Source organism: Nuphar pumila, chromosome 1 (assembly GCF_984573655.1).
Source record: "Nuphar pumila chromosome 1, dmNupPumi1.hap1.1, whole genome shotgun sequence".
NCBI classification, from domain to species: domain Eukaryota; kingdom Viridiplantae; phylum Streptophyta; class Magnoliopsida; order Nymphaeales; family Nymphaeaceae; genus Nuphar; species Nuphar pumila.
The window spans coordinates 122,512,129-122,539,274 of record NC_143249.1 but is presented as its reverse complement, the minus strand read 5'-3'; the positions used below and the strand labels follow the sequence as shown (position 1 = coordinate 122,539,274).

General features: G+C 41.5%; 1 protein-coding gene across 1 annotated transcript in view; it reads right to left on the bottom strand.

Moving 5' to 3' along the window:
* Window positions 1–20,483: 20,483 nt before the first annotated feature.
* HEB1 (ARM repeat superfamily protein) overlaps window positions 20,484–27,146 on the bottom strand; it is a 124,877-nt gene continuing 118,214 nt past the window's right edge. The window contains exons 4-5 of the mRNA XM_090013410.1: window positions 22,711–22,885; window positions 20,484–21,714 (exon numbers count right to left, since the gene is read on the bottom strand). Coding sequence (XP_089869536.1) covers window positions 20,744–21,714; window positions 22,711–22,885 — 1,146 coding nt within the window. The 3' untranslated portion in view covers window positions 20,484–20,743. The remainder of the gene's footprint in view (window positions 21,715–22,710; window positions 22,886–27,146) is intronic.

The following is a 27,146-nucleotide window of genomic DNA, read 5'->3' as shown; positions in this document are numbered from 1 at the left end:
TGCTTGGGGGTTTCTCAGTTACGAAACGAGCAATTCAGGTGGCCTGAGTTTCTTTTTTTTCTTTTTCTGTCGATATTTTTATTTCGTTCCATGACAGGTTTAAGAAGGTTTTTGAATGTTTCTTTTTCGTCTTCTCTCTAACCTTGTTAGTAGTAGAATAGTATTAACATAACATGAAGGTCAAAATTTGTTGTTAGCCGATCTTTGGGTTACTTTTTCCTCTGTTTTCTCTGCCAAATATTATATTCTTAGATATAACATTGAAATGATAATTTAAAATCATGAATCCAATTGATCTTGCGTGTGGATTTAGGTCTTGATACTGTTACTTACCTGAATTATGTGGTATTTGAATCCGAGCACTTGAAATCTTGAAAACCGACTACATAAAGATTGTTGGGACTTGTAGTTGTTGTTGATAATGGAGTAATTAGGCCTCAGAAATTTACTGCAAAATTCTTGCCTTGCTATTCTCATAATGGTGCATTTTATTCTGGACTGAATGTTGGATTTCCAGAATTTGAAGTCATTTTTTGTTTGCATTTGGTTATCATGATATCAAAGGGGATGTCTATGTCTGTAATTTGAAAGGGGAGAAACAAGGATTGTGCGATGATCTGCATAAAGGCAATTTTTTTGTTAATTGATTTCCTTTATTTTTGAAATCTTGTTATCCTCAAAATGGAACATTGTTGTGTATACCGAAACCAGGGATAGATGTGTTTGATGATGCATCACCATGCAATGTTTTGAATTAGAATTAAAGTCAATATGTGTTCCAACTGACTATGTATGTATATATAAATAATGTCTTGGTTATTATTGTCATGGCTAGATTTATAAATTTTAGCTGTTAACGTAAATTTCAGAATGTGTAAGTGTAAATTTCATATAAAAGAATCATTTCGATGCAAGAAGGAATTCGATCGTTATTTAAAACTGCATATGTGAGGGTTGTTTTAGTGTTGAACTGAAAATGATAATCCTATCATGAAACTGCATGTGTGGGCTTGTTTTCCTTTCGCTTATGATTTGACTAACGTATATTCATTTGGTTATCATATGAATAGCCGATAGGGTTATATGCTTTTTAATATGAAGTGGTATTGAGAGTATTACTGGCTGGACTGAATTGACTGTGTTTCTAGCTAGGAGGTTGACCAGTCTGGGATTGGTAAGTCCGACCAAAATCTCTAGCATAAGCAGAAACTTACACTTCTGCCCGGTGAATATGTGAAGTATTATCTTAGCATATCATTTTACTGGTTGTTCAATCGTGAATGTGATCATGGATCGGTTATTGATAGTTTTGTGAGCATGTACGCTTGATGAGAATTTGTATTGCATGTGTACACTCACACGCTCAAAAAGAAATATGCATTGGTTAATACACGTATATGATGTAGGTACCACACATAGTGAATATGCATATGATTGAGAAATGACATGCATATGATTGAGTTATGTTTGCATGAATACATATGCTTTTGGCACTTTGGTCTAGTGTTATGAATGAAACACTAATTTGGTTTTATTATGTGGTGCATCGATGGCCTAAATGAACCATCACCGGCCTAGAGAGCCGTGGGTTTGGTTTCTTTCACATATGTTTTAACTGCATCACTTAAACCACATAAGATGGTTTGGCACATTACTACACTGTTCTAGTTGTTTATACGGGCCGGAGTCCCGTAAGGGTCCTCGCAAGAGAGGATACGAGTTTTCACTTTACCTTTGCCTATGGTGTTGCAAACTTAAAGAATTAACTTTAATAAAAATATAATGAATAAGAACAATGTAATATACATTCTGGGATATCTCATTTAGAGTATGAGAATCTTAGAGATCCGGTCTTGGGGAGACTGTGAGGATACAAAAACTCTCTGTGCTGTAATTTGGTCGCCTGAACCCGATATTGAGGTTCTTTCTCCTGGCCACGGTTTTAAGGAGAGTCTGTCACTTTACCCGGGAGTGGTGTGTTTGACATAGCTGTTGTTTATGGTACCAAGGAAGTGGCACATGTGGGCGTGGGGTGTCTCTTATGTCCCCGACATTAGATATGGAGGTCTAATGTTCCGAAGGTGATTCGGTCGAGGGCTAAGTCGGAACCCAATAATAAAATACAAATTATGTGTTAACCTACCCTGAGAACCTACTTGACCTCAAGAATTGTACCCGTTTGGTGTATCCGCGGGCAACGATAAATAAAAAAAAAGGAACTTAAAGTTGTGTGCATTTAATAGGGCATGCATATAGAAAGATAGAACTTAAATGAAAAATAACAGAAGAAATCATGCATTGCACATAATCATGCATTTTCCTGTTCTGCATTAGATCATGCATGTTTGAATCATTCTCTGTATCATGACATGATTTGGTGGTAGCATATAATTTACTTCTTGAAATCATGCTGCAAGGTTTTGTTATTTAGTTCTTGAGATATGGTACTACTTTACTGTTCTTGACTGGTGAGCATATGTAATTGTTGGTAGGTAAGGATATTTGAATGTTGCAAATGTTATATCTGCACTCACTCAAATCATTGCATGAAATCTTATCCATGATCTTTGTCTCACCTGGTTTCTTTAGAAGTAGCTGTGCTCAGAATTTCGGTTCTGACACCCTACTTTATTGGTTTTTCGCAGGAAATGGTGAACAGTGAAGTTGGACATGCATCTGGGGATGGATGAGAGTCATACTTGAGCTTAACCGCTTCAGCAGGGGACCAAGTGGCTCTTTCTTTTGTCTTAGTTCTTCTTGCTTCTTTTCAGTTGTCCTTTTATTTTCAGTTGAATAAAACCTTGTCTTTGAAATTTACTTTTACTCATAAATAAAGGAATTGGTTTGGTTCTTATGGATGATGGTTGCAACTTCATTTGTAGTGATTGGGCTATCCAATGAAAATTGGAACTGTGAGGACCCCGGATTCTCTGGCTAGGTTTCTGCATTGAAAAAAAAAATATTCTGCATTTTCAAAGGCTAAAAATTTGGGGTCGTTACAGGTTTGGTACCAGAGCCCACCACAAAGACTTGCAATTTTGTCATCTTTTGAGTATTAATTTTTTTTTTTGTATCTGAGCCCTGTCCTGAAGCGTCGACAAGTGTGACTCGTCCTTCAGAGCAGTCTTCTTCACTGGTATGGCTATTTAATACTTTTACTTAAAGTATGTGAATTATGTGTGATTGATTGCAATTATAGTTTAATAAGTCTTGGTGTGATTACGTGGATGATTATTGTTCGTGATCAATCCTAAGGGGGTAGGATAAGTAAGAGTCTAATTTGTGGAAAGGATGTGCGTTGTAGATGTCGCATTATACCCGCAGAGGTGCTTTGTCCTCTACTGTTGCTCCCGCGAACTGGCAGGAACAGAGGGACTTTATGATGGAGGTCATTCACACCTTGATCGAGACTATGACGGCCCCGGCAACTCAAACTGCTCAGGCTCTGCAGGCTGCACAAGCTATGCAGGTGGCACAGGTTGCTCAGGCAGCACAAGCAGCGCAGGCGGCGCAGGCAGCTGCGCGTGACCCTCCTGTTAATGTTGTTTCAAACACGTGCGACGTTTCCTTTGAAAGGTTCCTGAAGTTGGATTCGCTAACTTTTTCAGGAAAAGCGGACCCAGAGGCTGCAGAGAGCTGGGTCGAGGAGATTGAGTGGGTGTTCGACGTCCTATCTGTCCCTGAGGACAGAAAGACACCTTTTGGCACATACCGTCTGAAAGGCGATGCCAAGAAGTGGTGGGACACCCTGCGAAGGGTGAAGTTCGCCGATTGGGATGAGATTCCCTGGGAGACCTTCAGGGAGGAGTTTCTAGATGCATACTTTCCTTCTTACGCCGAGGAACAGATGCAACAGGAGTTCCTTGATTTGACTCAGGGAACCATGAGTCTGGTAGATAACACTACCAAGTTTCGGAGTCTTGAGAGGTATTGCCCGAATCTCTTCAAGAATGAGAAGGCAAGGGCGGCGAAGTATGTGCACGGACTAAAGGATGGATTGCGAACTCGTGTCCTGACAAGTCGGCATATCACTTTGGCCGATGCTATCGAGTCAGCCACCGTTCTAACCAAGGACTGGGAGAGGTCTAGGAATGTATCACAAAAGGGAGGCACAAATGGAGGAGATGCTTCGGGCGGAAAAAGGAATGACCCACCTACAGGCGGAAAGACTCAGGGTGGCAAGAAGCAGCGAACCCATGGGGGGCAACAACAAGGAAAGAACCCGCCAACATGTCGTAAGTGCGGCGAGAACCATCCACTAGGGTTCTGCCCGTTGTTCAAGGGAATTTGCTATCAGTGCGGGCAGCCAGGGCACATTGCTCCTTTTTGTCTAAACAAGCCAGTGGCTCAGGGAGGACAACAACCACTGCAGCAGCAGCAACAGATACCTCAGCCACAACAGGGTCAACGAAGGACTAACGGGAGAGTTTATGCCGTTACAACCACTACACAGGACGATCAGACTGATCTGGTCTAAGGTATTTTCTTAGTTGTCAATCATTAGACTCGTGTGATAATTGATTTTGATACTACTCACATTTAGTATTTTTAAATTTCGTGGACGAAATTCTTTTAAGGGGGTAGGGATGTAATAACCATAATTTTTAGGCATTTATTTAAATATATTATAATATATATTTCATAGCAGAGTGATTTGGGCATGGGATCCAAATTTTAGATCCAGGACCTATAAAGGGATTTTTTGAATGAATTTACCTCATAAATTTGATATGTATGAATAAGTACAATAATTTTTAATTTATTAAATAATTCGGGGAATAATTATTTAAAAGGGGTGCGTAGATGGGTCTGGGATCCACATAACGGTTCCATATACCTATATATATATATATATATATATATATATATATATATATATATATATATATATATATATATATATATATATATATATATATATATATATATATATATATATTTTAAAATATATATATGTGTATAATCATAAATAAATAAATTTATTTTTTTGGGAAAAATAATTAGTATAAAAAAAACTACGTATTTAGGGTTGGATCCGTGATTGGACCCAAATGGATCCAACATGTGGATCAAAGACCCATAAAGTGGTCTTTATATCCACATTTATAATAAAACTAATAATAATAATAATAATAATAATTGAATAAAATTTTAATTTTTAAAAGTTAATCCGAGGATCCACAGCTGGATCCATTTGGATCCAACTTGCAGATCCATATTGTTTGGAGTCAGCTTACGGGTCTCGGGTCCAGACCCGAGCTGCACCCTATGTAACAGCTTATAAAAGAAAGGGGCAACCCGATAAGGGTTGCCCGATAAATCAGTAGCAAAATCAAGAAAGGGGCGGGGCGGGGGGTTACGCAGGGCGTATCCGACCCCGTGCCTCTCGGCAAGAGGGGAGGAGGTTAGCCGATTAAGGGGAGTGGAGAGGGGGTTCTTGCCCTCTTCACTCGATTTCTCTCTCTCTCTCCCTCTATATCTCTCTATCACGGTGTGCGTTACGCCGGATAACGAGGGGCTACCGGCTGCCATTGAAGGCCACAGCAAGCAGCCTGTCACGACAGCAGTGAGGAGCAGTGTTGTGAGAGGCATACGCCTCAGTACCTGAAGTGTATGCCTCAGAGGCGAGGCGCACACTCAAGGTATTGAGGCGTTGCTGTGATGCGCAAATTGCCCCTCATCAACCTCTGGAATCCCCTCCTTCATCCCCAAGTCTTCCTCCTCCGCCCGATTTGTCGGTTGTGCTAACCCCAAGTGCCGACCAACTGCTCCTCCGCCGCTCCCTGTCCCCCGTACATCCTCCTGTCTAGCTCCGGCATCACCGGCGGCGGCCTCTTCCTCTCTGATACGATGTCGCTGCCGGGGAAGCCCCTGGTGGCGAACTTCGTTGTTGGCTGCTCAGTCTTCTACGACCACCGGACGACCGACATAGTTGGTTTCGGACGCGGCCCCCCCTCGCTTTCGTACCAGCTGGGCGCGTGGTCCTTCTCCTACTGCCTCCCCTCCCACCGCTTCGCTTCTGTACCAGTTGTGAGAGGCGTACGCCTCAGAGGCGAAGCGCGGGCACAATGCTTCGCTTCGCCTCATCGCATTTAACAACCTTGGTGAGGCGCGTCAGCCAAGGCCCTGTCTTCGCGTCCCCGGCCTCCGATCGTCGAAAAAGCTTCAAAAAGGTACGGTGCTTCTAACGATTTTGGGTGATGGGTCGAACATGGGTTCGATCTCGTGTGAGGGGTTTGAGGGGAGCATCCAGGGAAGGCTGTCGATGGAGGTATTCCCTATTTTCAAAAGAAAAAAAAGAAGGGGTTTCAGGTGGTAGTAGCATTTGATTTGGGGAAAAGCTTTGGGTCTTACCCTAATACGAAAAATCCCCAAATCGGGCCCATTATGGGGGTCGACTGAGGTAGTGGATGACACCAACCATGTAGGTCCTGAGTATTTTATAGGGATTATCCCATGCTTGGGGGTTTCTCAGTTACGAAACGAGCAATTCAGGTGGCCTGAGTTTCTTTTTTTTCTTTTTCTGTCGATATTTTTATTTCGTTCCATGACAGGTTTAAGAAGGTTTTTGAATGTTTCTTTTTCGTCTTCTCTCTAACCTTGTTAGTAGTAGAATAGTATAACATAACATGAAGGTCGAAATTTGTTGTTAGCCGATCTTTGGGTTACTTTTTCCTCTGTTTTCTCTGCCAAATATTATATTCTTAGATATAACATTGAAATGATAATTTAAAATCATGAATCCAATTGATCTTGCGTGTGGATTTAGGTCTTGATACTGTTACTTACCTGAATTATGTGGTATTTGAATCCGAGCACTTGAAATCTTGAAAACCGAGTACATAAAGATTGTTGGGACTTGTAGTTGCTGTTGATAATGGGGTAATTAGGCCTCAGAAATTTACTGCAAAATTCTTGCCTTGCTATTCTCATAATGGTGCATTTTATTTTGGAATGAATGTTGGATTTCCAGAATTCGAAGTCATTTTCGGTTTGCATTTGGTTATCGTGATATCAAAGGGGATGTCTATGCCTGTAATTTGAAAGGGGAGAAACAAGGATTGTGCGATGATCTGCATATAGGCAATTTTTTTGTTAATTGATTTCCTTTATTTTTGAAATCTTGCTATCCTCAAAATGGAACGATGTTGTGTATACCGAAACCAGGGATAGATGTGTTTGATGATGCAACACCAAATTAGTGTTTCATTCATAACACTTTGGTCTAGTGTTATGAATGAAACACTAATTTGGTTTTATTATGTAGTGCATCGATGGCCTAAATGGACCATCACCGACTTGGAGAGTCGTGGGTTTGGTTTCTTTCACATATGTTTTAACTGCATCACTTAAACCACATAAGATGGTTTGGCACATTACTACACTGTTCTAGTTGTTTATACGGACCGGAGTCCCGTAAGGGTCCCCGCAAGGGAGGATGCGGGTTTTCACTTTACCTTTGTATATGGTGTTGCAAACTTAAAGAATTAACTTTAATAAAAATATAATGAATAAGAACAGTGTAATATACATTCTGGGATATCTCATCTAGAGTATGAAAATCTTAGAGATCCGGTCTTGGGAGACTGTGAGGATACAAAAATTTCGTGTGCTGTAATTTGGTCCCCTGAACCTGATATTGAGCTTCTTTCTCCTGGCCACGGTTTTAGAGAGAGTCTGCCACTTTACCCGGGAGTGGTGTGTTTGACACAGCTGTTGTTTATGATACCAAGAAAGTGGTATATGTAGGCGTGGAGTGTCCCTTATGTCCCCGACATTAGATGTGGAGGTCTAATGTTCCGAAGGTGATTCAGTCGAGGGCTAAGTTGCAACCCAGTAATAAAATACAAATTATGTGTTAAGCTACCCTCGGAACCTACATGACCTCGAGGATTGTACCCGTTTGATGTATCCGCGGGCAACGGTAAATTAAAAAAGGGGAACTTAAAGTTGTGTGCATTTAATAGGGCATGCATATAGAAAGATGAAACTTAAATGAAAGATAACAGAAGAAATCATGCATTTTCCTGTTTTGCATTAGATCATGCATGTTTGAATCATTCTCTATATCATGACATGATTTGGTGGTAGCATATAATTTACTTCTTGAGATCATGCTGCAAGGTTTGGTTATTTAGTTCTTGAGATATGATACTGTTTTATTGTTCTTGACTGGTGAGCATATGTAATCGTTGGTAGGTATGGATATTTGAATGTTGCAAATGTTATATATGCACTCACTCAAATCATTGCATGAAATCCTATCCATGATCTTTGTCTCACCTGGTTTCTTTAGAAGTAGTTGTGCTCAGAATTTCGGTTCTGACACCCTACTTTGTTGGTTTTTCGCAGAAAATTGTGAACAGTGAAGTTGGACATGCATTTGGGGATAGATGAGAGTCATACTTGAGCTTAACCGCTTCAGCAGGGGACAAAGTGACTCTTTCTTTTGTCTTAGTTCTTCTTGCTTCTTTTCAGTTCTCCTTTTATTTTTAGTTGAATAAAACCTTGTCTTTGAAATTTACTCTTACTCATAAATAAAAGAATTGGTTTGGTTCTTATGGATGATGGTTGCAACTTCGTTTGTAGTGATTGGGCTATCCAAAGGAAATTGGAACTGTGAGGACCCCGGATTCTCTGGCTAGGTTTCCGCATTGAAAAAAAAAATATTCTGCATTTTCAAAGGGTAAAAATTTGGGGTCGTTACAGGTTTGGTATGAGAGCCCACCACAAAGACTTGCAATTTTGTCATCTTTAAAGTATTAATTTTTTTTTTCGTATCTGAGACCTGTCCTGAAGCGTCGACAAGTGTGACTCGTCCTCCAGAGCAGTCTTCTTCACTGGTATGGCTATTTAATACTTTTACTTAAAGTATGTGAATTATGTGTGATTGATTGCAATTATAGTTTAATAAGTCTTGGTGTGATTACGTGGACGATTATTGTTCATGATCAATCCTAAGGGGGTACGATAAGTAAGAGTCTAATTTGTGGAAAGGATGTGCGTTGTAGATGTCGCATTATACTCGCAGAGGTGATTCGTCCTCTACTGCTGCTCCCGCGAACTGGCAGGAACAGAGGGACTTTATGATGGAGGTCATTCACACCTTGACCGAGACTATAACGGCCTAGGCAACTCAAACTGCTCAAGCTCTGCAGGCTGCACAAGCTATGTAGGCGGCACTGGTTGCTCAGGCAGCGCAGGCGGCGCAGGCAACTGCCCGTGACCCTCCTGTCAATGTTGTTTCAAACACGGGCGACGTTTCCTTTGAAAGGTTCCTGAAGTTGGATCCGTTAACTTTTTCAGAAAAAGCGAACCCAGAGGCTGCAGAGAGCTGGGTCGAGGAGATTGAGCAGGCGTTCGACGTCCTATCTGTCCCTGAGGACAGAAAGACACCTTTTGTCACATATCGTCTGAAAGGTGATGCCAAGAAGTGGTGGGACACCCTGTGAAGGGTGAAGTTCGCCGATTGGGATGAGATTCCCTGAGAGACCGTCAGGGAGGAGTTTCTGGATGCATACTTTCCTTCTGACGCCGAGGAACAGATGCAACGGAAGTTCCTTGATTTGACTCAGGGAACCATGAGTCTGGTAGATTACACTACCAAGTTTCGGAGTCTCGAGAGGTATTGCCCGAACCTCTTCAAGAATGAGAAGGCAAGGGCGGCGAAGTATGTGCACGGAGTAAAGGATGGATTGTGAACTCGTGTCCTGACAAGTCGGCCTATCACTTTGGCCGATGCTATCGAGTCAGCCACCGTTCTAACCAAGGACTGGGAGAGGTCTAGGAATGTATCACAAAAGGGAGGCACAAATGGAGGAGATGCTTCGGGCGGAAAAAGGAATGACCCACCTACAGGCGGAAAGACTCAGGGTGGCAAGAAGCAGCGAACCCATGGGGGGCAACAACAAGGAAAGAACCCACCAACATGTCGTAAGTGCGGCGAGAACCATCCACTAGGGTTCTGCCCGTTGTTCAAGAGAATTTGCTATCAGTGCCGGCAGCAAGGGCACATTGCTCCTTTTTGTCCGAACAAGCCAGCGGCTCAGGGAGGACAACAACCACTGCAGCAGCAGCAACAGATACCTCAGCCACAACAGGGTCAACGGAGGACTAACGGGAGAGTTTATGCCGTTACAACCACTACACAGGACGATCAGACTGATCTAGTCTAAGGTATTTTCTTAGTTGTCAATCATTAGACTCGTGTGATAATTGATTTTGATACTACTCACATTTAGTACGTTTTAAATTTCGTGGACGAAATTCTTTTAAGGGGGTAGGGATGTAATAACCATATTTTTTAGGCATTTATTTAAATATATTATAATATATATTTCATAGCAGAGTGATTTGGGTCTGGGATCCGAATTTTAGATCCAGGACCCATAAAGGGATTTTTCGAATGAATTTACCCCATAAATTTGATATGTATGAATAAGTACAATAATTTTTAATTTATTAAATAATTCAGGGAATAATTATTTAAAAGGGGTGCGTAGATGGGTCTGGGATCCACATACTGGATCCATATACCTATATATATTTAAATATATATATATATATGTGTGTGTGTGTATGTGTGTGTATAATCATAAATAAATAAAATTATTTTTTTGGGAAAAATAATTAGTATAAAAAAACTACGTATTTAGGGTTGGATCCGTGATTGGACCCATAAAGTGACCTTTATATCTACATCTATAATAAAACTAATAATAATAATAATAATTGAATAAAATTTTTATTTTTAAAAGTTAATCTGAGGATCCACAGTTGGATCCAATTGGATCCAACTTGCGGATCCATATCGTTTGGTGTCGGGTTACGGGTCTCGGGTCCGGACCCGAGCCACACCCTGTGTAACAACTTATAAAAGAAAGGGGCAACCCGATAAGGGTTCCCCGATAAATCAGTAGCAAAATCAAAAAAGGGGGGGGGGGGGGGGGGGGGGTTACGCAGGGCGTAACCGACCCCGTGCCTCTCGGCAAGAGAGGAGGAGGTTAGCCGATAAAGGGGAGTGGAGAGGGGGTTCTTGCCCTCTTCACTCGATCTCTCTCTCTCTCCCTCTATCTCTCTCTCTCTCTCACGGTGTGCGTTACGCCGGATAACGGGGGGTTATCGGATGCCATTGAAGGCCACAACAAGCAGCCTGTCACGACAGCAGTGAGGAGCAGTGTTGTGAGAGGCGTACGCCTCATAGACGAGGCGCATGCTCAAGGTACTGAGATGTAGCTGTGATGCGCAAATTGCCCCTCATCAACCTCCAGAATCCCCTCCTTCATCCCCAAGTCTTCCTCCTCCACCCGATTCGTCGGCTGTGCTAACCCCAAGTGTTGGCCAACTGCTCCTCCGCCGCTCCCTGCCCCTCGTACATCCTCCTGTCCAGCTCCGGCGGCGGCCTCCTCCTCTCTGATACGATGTCGCTGCCGGGGAAGCCCCCGGTGGCGAACTTCGCCGTTGGCTGCTCAGTCTTCTCCGACCATCGGACGACCGGCATAGCTGGTTTCGGACGCCCCCCCCCCCCCCCCCTCGCTTCCATACCAGCTGGGCGCGTGGTCCTTCTCCTACTGCCTCCCCTCCCACAACTTTGCTTCCGTACCAGTTGTGAGAGGCGTACGCCTCAAAGGTGAAGCGCAGGCTCAACGCATCGCTTCGCCTCATCGCATTTAACAACCTTGGTGAGGAGCGTCAGCCGCGGCCCTGTCTTCGCGTCCCTAGCCTCCGATCGCTGGAAAGATCGTCGAAAAAAGCTTCAAAAAGGTACAGTGCTTCTAACGATTTTGGGTGAGGGGTCGAACATGGGTTCGATCTCGTGTGAGGGGTTTGAGGGGAGCATCCAGGGAAGGCTGTCGATGGAGGTATTCCCTATTTTCAAAATAAAAAAAAGAAGGGGTTTCAGGTGGTAGTAGCATTTGATTTGGGGAAAAGCTTTGGGTCTTACCCTAATACGAAAAATCCCCAAATCGGGCCCATTGTGGGGGTCGACTGAGGTAGTGGATGACACCAACCATGTAGGTCCTGAGTATTTTATAGGGATTACCCCATGCTTGGGGGTTTCTCAGTTACGAAACGAGCAATTCAGGTGGCCTGAGTTTCTTTTTTTTCTTTTTCTGTCGATATTTTTATTTCGTTCCATGACAGGTTTAAGAAGGTTTTTGAATGTTACTTTTTCGTCTTCTCTCTAACCTTGTTAGTAGTAGAATAGTATAACATACCATGAAGGTCGAAATTTGTTGTTAGCCGATCTTTGGGTTACTTTTTCCTCTGTTTTCTCTGCCAAATATTATATTCTTAGATATAACATTGAAATGATAATTTAAAATCATGAATCCAATTGATCTTGCATGTGGATTTAGGTCTTGATACTGTTACTTACCTGAATTATGTGGTATTTGAATCCGAGCACTTGAAATCTTGAAAACCGAGTACATAAAGATTGTTGGGACTTGTAGTTGCTGTTGATAATGGGGTAATTAGGCCTCAGAAATTTACTGCAAAATTCTTGCCTTGCTATTCTCATAATGGTGCATTTTATTTTGGAATGAATGTTGGATTTCCAGAATTCGAAGTCATTTTCGGTTTGCATTTGGTTATCGTGATATCAAAGGGGATGTCTATGTCTGTAATTTGAAAGGGGAGAAACAAGGATTGTGCGATGATCTGCATAAAGGCAATTTTTTTGTTAATTGATTTCCTTTATTTTTGAAATCTTGCTATCCTCAAAATGGAACGATGTTGTGTATACCGAAACCAAGGATAGATGTGTTTGATGATGCAACACCAAATTAGTGTTTCATTCATAACACTTTGGTCTAGTGTTATGAATGAAACACTAATTTGGTTTTATTATGTAGTGCATCGATGGCCTAAATGGACCATCACCGACTTGGAGAGTCGTGGGTTTGGTTTCTTTCACATATGTTTTAACTGCATCACTTAAACCACATAAGATGGTTTGGCACATTACTACACTGTTCTAGTTGTTTATACGGACCGGAGTCCCGTAAGGGTCCCCGCAAGGGAGGATGCGGGTTTTCACTTTACCTTTATATATGGTGTTGCAAACTTAAAGAATTAACTTTAATAAAAATATAATGAATAAGAACAGTGTAATATACATTCTGGGATATCTCATCTAGAGTATGAAAATCTTAGAGATCCGGTCTTGGGAGACTGTGAGGATACAAAAATTTCGTGTGCTGTAATTTGGTCCCCTGAACCTGATATTGAGCTTCTTTCTCCTGGCCACGGTTTTAGAGAGAGTCTGCCACTTTACCCGGGAGTGGTGTGTTTGACACAGCTGTTGTTTATGATACCAAGAAAGTGGTACATGTAGGCGTGGAGTGTCCCTTATGTCCCCGACATTAGATGTGGAGGTCTAATGTTCCGAAGGTGATTCAGTCGAGGGCTAAGTTGCAACCCAGTAATAAAATACAAATTATGTGTTGAGCTACCCTCGGAACCTACATGACCTCGAGGATTGTACCCGTTTGATGTATCCGCGGGCAACGATAAATTAAAAAAGGGGAACTTAAAGTTGTGTGCATTTAATAGGGCATGCATATAGAAAGATGGAACTTAAATGAAAGATAACAGAAGAAATCATGCATTTTCCTGTTTTGCATTAGATCATGCATGTTTGAATCATTCTCTATATCATGACATGATTTGGTGGTAGCATATAATTTACTTCTTGAGATCATGCTGCAAGGTTTGGTTATTTAGTTCTTGAGATATGATACTGCTTTATTGTTCTTGACTGGTGAGCATATGTAATTGTTGGTAGGTATGGATATTTGAATGTTGCAAATGTTATATATGCACTCACTCAAATCATTGCATGAAATCCTATCCATGATCTTTGTCTCACCTGGTTTCTTTAGAAGTAGTTGTGCTCAGAATTTCGGTTCTGACACCCTACTTTGTTGGTTTTTCGCAGAAAATTGTGAACAGTGAAGTTGGACATGCATTTGGGGATGGATGAGAGTCATACTTGAGCTTAACCGCTTCAGCAGGGGACAAAGTGGCTCTTTCTTTTGTCTTAGTTCTTCTTGCTTCTTTTCAGTTGTCCTTTTATTTTTAGTTGAATAAAACCTTGTCTTTGAAATTTACTCTTACTCATAAATAAAAGAATTGGTTTGGTTCTTATGGATGATGGTTGCAACTTCGTTTGTAGTGATTGGGCTATCCAAAGGAAATTGGAACTGTGAGGACCCCGGATTCTCTGGCTAGGTTTCCGCATTGAAAAAAAAAATATTCTGCATTTTCAAAGGGTAAAAATTTGGGGTCGTTACAGGTTTGGTATGAGAGCCCACCACAAAGACTTGCAATTTTGTCATCTTTAAAGTATTAATTTTTTTTTCGTATCTGAGACCTGTCCTGAAGCGTCGACAAGTGTGACTCGTCCTCCAGAGCAGTCTTCTTCACTGGTATGGCTATTTAATACTTTTACTTAAAGTATGTGAATTATGTGTGATTGATTGCAATTATAGTTTAATAAGTCTTGGTGTGATTACGTGGACGATTATTGTTCATGATCAATCCTAAGGGGGTACGATAAGTAAGAGTCTAATTTGTGGAAAGGATGTGCGTTGTAGATGTCGCATTATACTCGCAGAGGTGATTCGTCCTCTACTGCTGCTCCCGCGAACTGGCAGGAACAGAGGGACTTTATGATGGAGGTCATTCACACCTTGACCGAGACTATAACGGCCTAGGCAACTCAAACTGCTCAAGCTCTGCAGGCGGCACTGGTTGCTCAGGCAGCGCAGGCGGCGCAGGCAACTGCGCGTGACCCTCCTGTCAATGTTGTTTCAAACACGAGCGACGTTTCCTTTGAAAGGTTCCTGAAGTTGGATCCGTTAACTTTTTCAGAAAAAGCGAACCCAGAGGCTGCAGAGAGCTGGGTCGAGGAGATTGAGCAGGCGTTCGACGTCCTATCTGTCCCTGAGGACAGAAAGACACCTTTTGTCACATATCGTCTGAAAGGTGATGCCAAGAAATGGTGGGACACCCTGTGAAGGGTGAAGTTCGCCGATTGGGTTGAGATTCCCTGAGAGACCGTCAGGGAGGAGTTTCTGGATGCATACTTTCCTTCTGACGCCGAGGAACAGATGCAACGAGAGTTCCTTGATTTGACTCAGGGAACCATGAGTCTGGTAGATTACACTACCAAGTTTCGGAGTCTCGAGAGGTATTGCCCGAACCTCTTCAAGAATGAGAAGGCAAGGGCGGCGAAGTATGTGCACGGAGTAAAGGATGGATTGTGAACTCGTGTCCTGACAAGTCGGCCTATCACTTTGGCCGATGCTATCGAGTCAGCCATCGTTCTAACCAAGGACTGGGAGAGGTCTAGGAATGTATCACAAAAGGGAGGCACAAATGGAGGAGATGCTTCGGGCGGAAAAAGGAATGACCCACCTACAGGCGGAAAGACTCAGGGTGGCAAGAAGCAGCGAACCCATGGGGGGCAACAACAAGGAAAGAACCCGCCAACATGTCGTAAGTGCGGCGAGAACCATCCACTAGGGTTCTGCCCGTTGTTCAAGGGAATTTGCTATCAGTGCCGGCAGCAAGGGCACATTGCTCCTTTTTGTCCGAACAAGCCAGCGGCTCAGGGAGGACAACAACCACTGCAGCAGCAGCAACAGATACCTCAGCCACAACAGGGTCAACGGAGGACTAACGGGAGAGTTTATGCCGTTACAACCACTACACAGGACGATCAGACTGATCTGGTCTAAGGTATTTTCTTAGTTGTCAATCATGAGACTCGTGTGATAATTGATTTTGATACTACTCACATTTAGTACGTTTTAAATTTCGTGGACGAAATTCTTTTAAGGGGGTAGGGATGTAATAACCATATTTTTTAGGCATTTATTTAAATATATTATAATATATATTTCATACCAGAGTGATTTGGGTCTGGGATCCGAATTTTAGATCCAGGACCCATAAAGGGATTTTTTGAATGAATTTACCCCATAAATTTGATATGTATGAATAAGTACAATAATTTTTAATTTATTAAATAATTCAAAGAATAATTATTTAAAAGGGGTGCGTAGATGGGTCTGGGATCCACATACTGGATCCATATACCTATATATATTTAAATATATATATATATATATATGTGTGTGTGTATGTGTGTGTATAATCATAAATAAATAAAATTATTTTTTTGGGAAAAATAATTAGTATAAAAAAACTACGTATTTAGGGTTGGATCCGTGATTGGACCCATAAAGTGATCTTTATATCTACATCTATAATAAAACTAATAATAATAATAATAATTGAATAAAATTTTTATTTTTAAAAGTTAATCTGAGGATCCACAATTGGATCCAATTGGATCCAACTTGCGGATCCATATCGTTTGGTGTCGGGTTACGGGTCTCGGGTCCGGACCCGAGCCACACCCTGTGTAACAGCTTATAAAAGAAAGGGGCAACCCGATAAGGGTTCCCCGATAAATCAGTAGCAAAATCAAAAAAGGGGGGGGGGGGTGGGGGTTACGCAGGGCGTAACCGACCCCGTGCCTCTCGGCAAGAGAGGAGGAGGTTAGCCGATAAAGGGGAGTGGAGAGGGGGTTCTTGCCCTCTTCACTCGATCTCTCTCTCTCTCTCCCTCTATCTCTCTCTCTCTCACGGTGTGCGTTACGCCGGATAACGGGGGGTTATCGGCTGCCATTGAAGGCCACAGCAAGCAGCCTGTCACGACAGCAGTGAGGAGCAGTGTTGTGAGAGGCGTACGCCTCAGAGACGAGGCGCATGCTCAAGGTACTGAGATGTAGCTGTGATGCGCAAATTGCCCCTCATCAACCTCCAGAATCCCCTCCTTCATCCCCAAGTCTTCCTCCTCCACCCGATTCGTCGGCTGTGCTAACCTCAAGTGTCGGCTAACTGCTCCTCCGCCGCTCCCTGCCCCTCGTACATCCTCCTGTCCAGCTCCGGCGGCGGCCTCCTCCTCTCTGATACGATGTCGCTGCCGGGGAAGCCCCCGGTGGCGAACTTCGCCGTTGGCTGCTCAGTCTTCTCCGACCATCGGACGACCGGCATAGCTGGTTTCGGACGCCCCCCCCCCCCCCCCTCGCTTCCGTACCAGCTGGGCGCGTGGTCCTTCTCCTACTGCCTCCCCTCCCACAACTTTGCTTCCGTACCAGTTGTGAGAGGCGTACGCCTCAAAGGTGAAGCGCAGGCTCAACGCATCGCTTCGCCTCATCGCATTTAACAACCTTGGTGAGGAGCGTCAGCCGCGGCCCTGTCTTCGCGTCCCCAGCCTCCGATCGCTGGAAAGATCGTCGAAAAAGCTTCAAAAAGGTACGGTGCTTCTAACGATTTTGGGTGAGGGGTCGAACATGGGTTCGATCTCGTGTGAGGGGTTTGAGGGGAGCATCCAGGGAAGGCTGTCGATGGAGGTATTCCCTATTTTCAAAATAAAAAAAAGAAGGGGTTTCAGGTGGTAGTAGCATTTGATTTGGGGAAAAGCTTTGGGTCTTACCCTAATACGAAAAATCCCCAAATCGGGCCCATTGTGGGGGTCGACTGAGGTAGTGGATGACACCAACCATGTAGGTCCTGAGTATTTTATAGGGATTACCCCATGCTTGGGGGTTTCTCAGTTACGAAACGAGCAATTCAGGTGGCCTGAGTTTCTTTTTTTTCTTTTTCTGTCGATATTTTTATTTTGTTCCATGACAGGTTTAAGAAGGTTTTTGAATGTTTCTTTTTCATCTTCTCTCTAACCTTGTTAGTAGTAGAATAGTATAACATAACATGAAGGTCGAAATTTGTTGTTAGCCGATCTTTGGGTTACTTTTTCCTCTGTTTTCTCTGCCAAATATTATATTCTTAGATATAACATTGAAATGATAATTTAAAATCATGAATCCAATTGATCTTGCATGTGGATTTAGGTCTTGATACTGTTACTTACCTGAATTATGTGGTATTTGAATCCGAGCACTTGAAATCTTGAAAACCGAGTACATAAAGATTGTTGGGACTTGTAGTTGCTGTTGATAATGGGGTAATTAGGCCTCAGAAATTTACTGCAAAATTCTTGCCTTGCTATTCTCATAATGGTGCATTTTATTTTGGAATGAATGTTGGATTTCCAGAATTCGAAGTCATTTTCGGTTTGCATTTGGTTATCGTGATATCAAAGGGGATGTCTATGCCTGTAATTTGAAAGGGGAGAAACAAGGATTGTGCGATGATCTGCATATAGGCAATTTTTTTGTTAATTGATTTCCTTTATTTTTGAAATCTTGCTATCCTCAAAATGGAACGATGTTGTGTATACCGAAACCAGGGATAGATGTGTTTGATGATGCAACACCATGCAATGTTTTGAATTAGAATTAAAGTCAGTAAGTGTTCCAACTGACTATGTATGTATATATAAATAATGTCTTGGTTATTATTGTCAAGGCTAGATTTATAAATTTTAGCTGCTAACGTAAATTTAAGAATGTGTAAGTGTAAATTTCAAATAAAAGAATCATTTCGATGCAAGAAGGAATTCGATCGTTATTTAAAACTGCATATGTGAAAGTTGTTTCAATGTTGAACTGAAAATGATAATCCTATCATGAAATTGCATCTGTGTGGGCTTGTTTTCCTTTCGCTTATGATTTGACAAAGGTATATTCATTTGGTTATCTTATGAATAGCCGATGGGGTTATATGCTTTTTAATATGAAGTAGCATTGAGAGTATTACTGGCTGAACTGAATTGACTATGTTTCTAGCTAGGAGGTTGACGAGTCTGGGATTGGTAAGCCCGACCAAATTCTCTAGCATATGCAGAAACTTACACTTCTGCCCGGTGAATATGTGAAGTATTATCTTAGCATATCATTTTACTGGTCGTTCAATCGTGAATGTGATCATTGATCGGTTATTGATAGTTTTGTGAGCATGTACGCTTCATGAGAATCTGTATTGCATGTGTACACTCACACGCTCAAAAAGAAATATGCATTGGTTAATACACGTATATGATGTAGGTACCACACATAGTGAAAATGCATATGATTGAGAAATGGCATGCATATGATTGGGTTATGTTTGTATGAATACACATGCTTTTGGCACTTTGGTCTAGTGTTATGAATGAAACACTAATTTGGTTTTATTATATGGTGCATCGATGGCCTAAATGGACCATCACCGGCCTGGAGAGCTGTGGGTTTGGTTTCTTTCACATATGTTTTAACTGCATCACTTAAACCACATAAGATGGTTTGACACATTACTACCCTGTTCTAGTTGTTTATACGGGCCAAAGTCCCGTAAGGGTCCCCGCAAGGAAGGATGCGGGTTTTCACTTTACCTTTGCATATGGTGTTGCAAACTTAAAGAATTAACTTTAATAAAAATATAATGAATAAGAACAGTGTAATATACATTCTAGGATATTTCATCTGAAGTATGAGAATCTTAGAGATCCGATCTTGGGGAGACTATGAGGATACAAAAACTCCGTGTGCTGGAATTTGGTCTCCTGAACCCTTGTGTCTCCGACATTAGATGTGGAGGTCTAATGTTCCGAAGGTGATTCCGTCGAGGGCTAAGTTGGAACCTAGTAATAAAATACAAATTGTGTGTTAAGCTACCCTGGAAACCTACTTGACCTCGGGGATTGTACCCGTTTGGTGTATCTGCGAACAATGGTAAATAAAAAAAGAGGAACTTAAAGTTGTGTGTATTTAATAGGGCACGCATATGGAAAGATGGAACTTAAATAAAAAATAACAGAAGAAATCATGCATTGCACATAATCATGCATTTTCCTGTTATGCATTAAATCATGCATGTTTGAATCATTCTCTATATCATGGCATGATTTGGTGATAGGATATAATTTACTTCTTGAAATAATGCTGCAAGGTTTGGTTATTTAGTTCTTGAGATATGATACTGCTTTACTGTTCTTGACTGATGAGCATATGTAATTGTTGGTAGGTATGGATATTTGAATGTTGCAAATGTTATATCTGCACTTACTCAAATCATTGCATGAAATCTTATCCATGTTATTTGTCTTACCTGGTTTCTTTGACACCCTACTTTGTTGATTTTTCGCAGGAAATAGTGAACAGTGAAGTTGGACATGCATCTGGGAATGGATGTGAGTCATACTTGAGCTTAACCGCTTCAGTAGGGAACAAAGTGGATCTTTCTTTTGTCTTAGTTCTTCTTGCTTCTTTTCAGTTATCGCTTTATTTTCAGTTGAATAAAACCTTATCTTTGAAATTTACTCATACTAATAAATAAAGGAATTGATTTGGTTCTTATGGATGATGGTTGCAACTTCGTTTGTGGTGATTGGGTTATCCAATGAAAATTGAAACTGTGAGGATCCCGAATCTCTGAGAAGGTTTCCGCATTGAAAAAAAAAAATATTCCGCATTTTCAAAGGGTAAAAATTTGGGGTTGTTACAATAAGAATCAGAAACCTAAATAAGCAGAATCCCCAAGGAGGATAATTGCCTGAAATCAATTTTCTAAATGAATTTACAACCACAATTAACAACGAAGTCTTGTGTGATGTTCACAGTGAAGCATCAGCAACATATTACATCTGGTGTGCAGAAAATAGCAGGTCAGCCATCTGTTTGGACAAATATATATTATCCTCAGAGTTTGATTGTGACAGCCAAATATAACCATAAAATTATTTGGATAATGAATTTACACATACATAGGAGTTTGCATCCAAACCCTTATCATGCATTATGCACACATGTAGACTCAAGAAATGCCTTAGCCTTCTGTAGCTTTTGTTCTGCACCTTGGCTTGGGCTTAAGTTCTCCAGCTCCATCTCTACTTGTTTATACAACTCCGTGATGGAGCTCAATATCAATCTATGTTCTTCCCTAAGCACATCTTCACATGTCACTAATTTTATACAAATAAAATATACCAAACCCAAAGTCAAGCCATAGTCCTTCCTATTCAGCACCACTGTCAAGCCAGATATAACTATAAGAATAAATGCCTCCAAAATTTTTGTATCCCCTTTCTTCAGGAGAACAATCAGCAGAGAAACTAGCTTCTTAAATGCACAGAAACAATCTGAATCAATATTGCCCAGACTCGCTAAGACATCCCCGTCATGCTTATTTTCACAAAGTTCCCCGAGCTGAACTTTTGCTAGGACTTCAAGCCACGCTCGAACATCTTTGGTACTATTAGCAAACGTCTTCAAAGGTCCCTCATTTTGTGCATCATCCAACAGGTGATAGTCTGAGACCAACGCCAGAACCAGATCTGGCAACCATTGTTTGATTAGACTGACCAGCTGTGCAGCATGGCTTGAGCTAAGACTTGATTCAGTTGTTGCAATAAGATCCAGCAGTTCGTTTGCAATAGTTGATGCCTTTGATAGAACTAGGTTACTGGACTTTGGGAGTAGCAGATTGAGTAATTTAGCAGCATATGTGAAAGAGGACCTGGTATAGAGGAAGATCTCATTCCAGTAATCATTTTTAAATTGAGTTTTCTGGCCTGGATGCTTCCTGAGGGATGAATTTAAGTAGTGGATAAAGGCTAACACAAACTGTAAACACTTCCCTTGGATATTGGAGACAAGATTCAAGGCAGTTGCATCCACAATGAACTTGAGAACTGCAGTGCCCAATTTGGCTATATTTGATATGACTTTATCTTCAGAGAGCATTGAATCGGTTCCAGTACCTGAAAAAAAAGGAAAAGATTCATAGCTTAATTATGATGTGGAATTCAATTATTTACTTTATTATGTAATTTTCTGTAATTATATGTGGTGAATGACTTCTCATCATTTTCACCTTTTCTACTATTAATTCATTTTTCCTCTTAAGCAAATTACTTTAATTGTGACAAAAAAACATATAGTCCAAATTGGACAATTTTAATGCAGACCAAAATACAAAAAGGTAGCATGGCTGTCTTAAATGGAGCCAAAAGTGGATTTAGATGGCACAAGCTTAGCTATTAAAGGCTCAAATAAGACAGTTGGATCGGTTAGAGTCGAAACATCTTAATAGATTGACTATAGGCACAGGGAACCCCTAGCTTGACTATAGGCACCTAGTAACTTATGCAAAATTACATTTAGCGGCCCTACTTTGTCAAATTTTCCATATAGATGCCTGTTTTAAAAATAAATGCTCATATAACAGCCTTAAGCTACTTTTTCAATCACTTCAATCTGATGACTCTTAAAATGAAATTTTTAGCCATTTATTTTCTTTAATGACCTAATGTTACTTTTTGTAGTTGTCATGCAGTTAAGGTCAAGTAAGCAACTTTAGCAAGAGTCTGATTCTTTAAAATGGCACCTTAACCAATTCTTTTCTTTAAATGACTAAGTATTGCTTTGTGTAGTTGTCGCACAGTTAAGGTCAATAAGTGATTTTAGCAGGAAAAGTAACATAGGTGGTCATTTGAGCAATTTTTTGAAAATACAGGCACCTATTTGAAAAGTTTTAATAAGTAGGCAGCTAAATGTAATTTTTTCATAAGGGAGGTGCCTATATGTAGAATTCCCTAAAAATAGAACAAAAAGAAATTTTTTCTTGTGTTGTGACCAAATTCTCATCTAAAGAATGTCACATGGATACTCCATTTTGGCACCTAGAGGTGATTTCAGCAATTATTGAAAGCATAAAATTAATCAAATAATTTCAGAAAGCTTACATAAGGTTTCACCTGAATTTGACACATCAGCTAATGGTTCTCTTCTCTTGATTTTGCAGGACTGCCTCCCCCTTTTCTTTTTCTTTCCACTATTTCTAGAATGTGAATAGCCAGAATCCTGAAAGTCCATAAAGACTTTCTCCAAACAGGCAAGTAAGTGACTTAGTGCATGGTCAATTACTATTTCCTGAGAAATATGAATTCAATGAGATGTAAGGTAAACAATCAGCAAATAGAATCATTGCCAAGAATGTACAAATGTGACATCATAGAAGGAATATAGTGCAAAAGTATCCCAACTTTATATATATATAACAAGGTTTATTTGCTACTTTAGTAATATACCATAAATTCACTTTTCAAGATGGCAAAAAATCAACAGCTCATAATTTGTCAAATATGGATGGCTTAAAAAGGGCCAGAAACATCATCTTGAAGTCCACTTTAACATAAAATAATAGTAAGTGGATCACATGAAATATGAGTAAAATGTTAGTTTTAATTTCGGGAGTTAAATCTATGTATTTGGGTGAAAGGTTCCCCACAAATAATTTAGATCTATCAAACGCCTTCTCAGGGTGCAATTTGTAAAGAACCAAAAGAGCCTTCTATCGCAAACAAAAGTCCACCAAAGAACAAAATGGACAAGCACAAAAGTGGTCACTATAGACACACTCACAAATCCCACAAAGGGAATACACAAAGAAGGCTCACAAACATAAAAAAAAATTATTTAATAATAACCCAAAAATGCTAGAATCATTCCTTTACAAGAGGGGATTCATCCCCGTTTATATACAAGAGAGTTGAATGTAAACTCAAGATATCCACCCATGGATTCAAACAGTCCCTATGAGCATGATTAGTAAAACCATCATCGATTATAGGCATCTCCAAAGAAATGTCACCTATATCAGTGATATTTTGAAAATATCGCTTTAATATCGACTATTTCAAGGTAGCCGATATTAAAGAAATATCTCACGATATTTTCAAAATATCACCAAGGACAAAAATATCTTATAGTGATATTTTTGAAAAAAAAAACTTAATTTATATATTTTGTGGTTTCTTTTTGTATTTTAAAAGATTTTTAAAGTTATTTTGTTCTATTTTTTCAAGAACGCTTATTATTTTCCTATATTTCTTATTACTTTTCACATTTTTTTATTTTTAAAACTTTAAAAATTTTGCAACTTTTGAAAATCGCTCTGAGAAATACCCTTGCTGAGAAAATACCTTGAACGGTATAGGTGCCTATGGTCCAAAGGTAAGGATGTGCATCCAGCCAGGCTGGCCCAAATAGGGTTTGATAAAGGCTCGAAAAAATCGTCTCAAGTCCAACCTCGACATGGGTTTGATTTGGTTATAATCGAGCTTGGGTCAGGACTTGCCATGTCATATGTATTAACATATTAGGCTAGACTTGTGTCAGGCTCGTTTGAGTAACCACGTTGGGTCACACCGCACTTTTTTAAACGCAAGTTGCAAAAAGCAACTTGAGTCAGTCCATCTCATTGGATACTCAGAAGCCCATCAAGTATTCAGCCTGATGTCCACCCCTGTCCAGAGCACTTGTGATAGGTGATAATAGAAAAGTGATCTCAAATCTAAAGAGTTATTTACATAAAGCCTTTTATATCAAAAGACGGGGCTATAAAGGTAATTCTCTTGGAATTGAGGTCCTTGGATCATCCAAAGGCATCTTGTTATTTCAAAAAAATATTGCAAATGATTTATTGAAGGAATCCAGAATAATCATTAATATCATCATCATCATCATCAAATCTTACCCCATCTACATAAGGTCGACTTAAATTGAGTTATGTTTCTCCATTTCTTTCTAATTAGAGCTACAACTTCAATCACCTTACAATTCTTCATATCACCTTTATTATCGCCTTCTAAGTCTTTCATCGTCTTCCATGTTTTTTAACTCTTGCCCCTTGCATGATATCAACCTTTCTTATTAGTGCCATAACATGTGTTTGTATAAGTGTTGTATCGTACCTTATCGTGTGATACACACTCGTATCGCGATACAAGTGTGTTGTAAGAAGAGGAGATCCTTAAAGGATGTTTGCTAGATCACCAACAATGGATACTCAAAGAGTTCCAACAAAAGTACCGAAATGAACACTCACAGGAACCAAGAATGGTTCATACACAAATACCCACCAAATGGGTATTCAACAAGAGGAAAAAATAGAGGTATTATTGATTGTAATCCACACAAAGAATACACTTTACAAGAGGGGGCAATGCCCACTCTTTGTATTTGACTTAGTCAACTGTTGACTAGTCCAATACAAACAAAAGTTAAACTAAAAAAAAAAAGGTAAAAATCCTATACAAACTAAACTAAAATGAAAAAGTAAAAAAAACTAGTTATCCTAGTTATGATACACTATTTAACACTCTCCCCAAAACTTACGATTGGATAGCCGAAAGTTTGTTCAAGAGAAAGTAAAATCTAGGAACTGCGAAAGTTTTGGTAAAGAAATTTGTCAATTGATATTTTGAAGAAACATAGGGAAGATCTATAGTGCCACGTAGGAATTCCTCTCGTACATAGTAACAATTAATCTCAATGTGTTTGGTTTGTTTGTGAAATGTCCGGTTGCTGGCAATGTAAATAGAACTTTTATTGTCACAACATAGTTGTGATGCTCCTATACTCTGAACACCCATGTCATGCAGCAATCTCCTTAGCCAGGCCACTTCCATAGTGGTTGTAGCCATGACTCTGTACTCTGCTTCAGTTGATGAGAAAGAGACTTTTTGTTGCTTCTTACACCTTCAAGAAATTAATCATTCACCTAAAAATACATAGAAACCAGTAGTTGAGTGTCAGTTACTTGGATCTCATCCTCAGTCTGCATCAGTATAAGCAATTAAATCTAAGGAAGAATAAGCAGACAAGAAAAGTCCCCAAAAATATAAATTTTAATATATCTAATAAAACGTAAAACAACTCCCATATGAACAGTTGTAATAACCGGAGTAAAAAAAAATCGTTTGGATCCGGGCCGGATCCGACCCGGGTGATAAGTCGGTTGCGTGCTTTTAAAAGCACGCAGCGACGAAGGGGGGAAGGCTCTCGAAACCTCCTTCCCCCTCTCGTCTCTCTGTCTCTGCATCCTTTCCCCCTCTGTCACCATCTCGCTCTCCTCTCGTCTTCCGCAGCTGTCGACAGTCACAGACGACCGAAGCGGTCGTCCACCACCTTCCCCTCTCCTGCTCTCTCGTCCTCTCTCCACGACTCTCTCTCGCCGGCGACGCCTCCATACCCGACCCCCATACCCTTGTGCCTCTTCGGTTTTGCAGAGGAGCCCCCGATGTAGGAGCCCCCTCTGCTCGCCGGCGACCCCCTCTGTTGCTACCGCCGTCGACGCCGGCAACCCCCAGGTACGCTTCTTTTTCTCCTCTCTTCGTCTCCCTCGACCCTCCTCTTCAAGGGTCGGTGGACCAGAGCCACCAATCGTGGTGGCTCTGGGTCTGCCAGGGAGGGAGGTCCCTCATTTTTCCCCCTCTTCTTTTCGGCAAGCGGCAGGGCTGCCGCCTGCATCGCCTCTTCTCTTGGGCATAGGGCTTCAGGGGAGGGGCTGCTCGTGCCTTGGACGGCACGGTGGCAAGCCCTGCCTCTTGTTCAGGTAAGTCGGCAGGGGTCGAGCCCTTGTCGCCTGTGAGAAGGGTTCTGGCAGGGGTTTTGGGGCCCCTGCCTGCCCTTTTGTGTTCACAGGGAGGGTCGAGACCCCTCCCTGTCTCTTCTTGGTCATAGGGAGGGTCGAGCCCTCCCTGTCCCTTCTTTTTCACAGGGAGGGTCGAGCCCTCCCTGTCTCCTTTTTGTCATGCAGGGGAGGGTTCGACCCTCCCTGCCTCTGTTTGTTGCGGGGAAGGGTTCGAGCCCTCCCTGCCTACGTGTTATGCAGGGGAGGGTTCAACCCCCCTCTGCTTTCGTAATATGTAGGAGGAGGGGTCGAGCCCCCTCCTCGGTCCCTTTATGTTAGGGGAGGGGTCGAGCCCCTCCCTGCTTGTTTATTGCGCAGGGAAGGGGTCAACCCCCTCCCTGTTTTCGTGTTTCGCTGGGAAGGGGCCGAGACCCCCCTTCCTCCCTCTATTGTTCAAGGGAGGGCCGAGCCCTCCATGTGTTCTGTTTCTGCTTGGCAAACAGGGGCTCATCCCCTATCCTTGTTTCTTTTTGCAGGACGGAACAGGGTCGCCGCCGCTGCCCTTTTTGCAGAGATGGCAGAGGACCGAATCCCCTAGCCCTCTTTGCATATTCGGCAGACAGGGTGCGGCATCCTGCCTCCCCTTAGTGGCTTGCAGGGAAGGGCCTCGCCTCCTTGCTCTCTTGGCAGGCAGGGTGAAGCCTCCCTCGTTGTCTTCTTCGGGCAAGGGTGCGACCCCCTGCCTCCTCGTAGTCCGCTGACAGCAAGGGCTCGCTA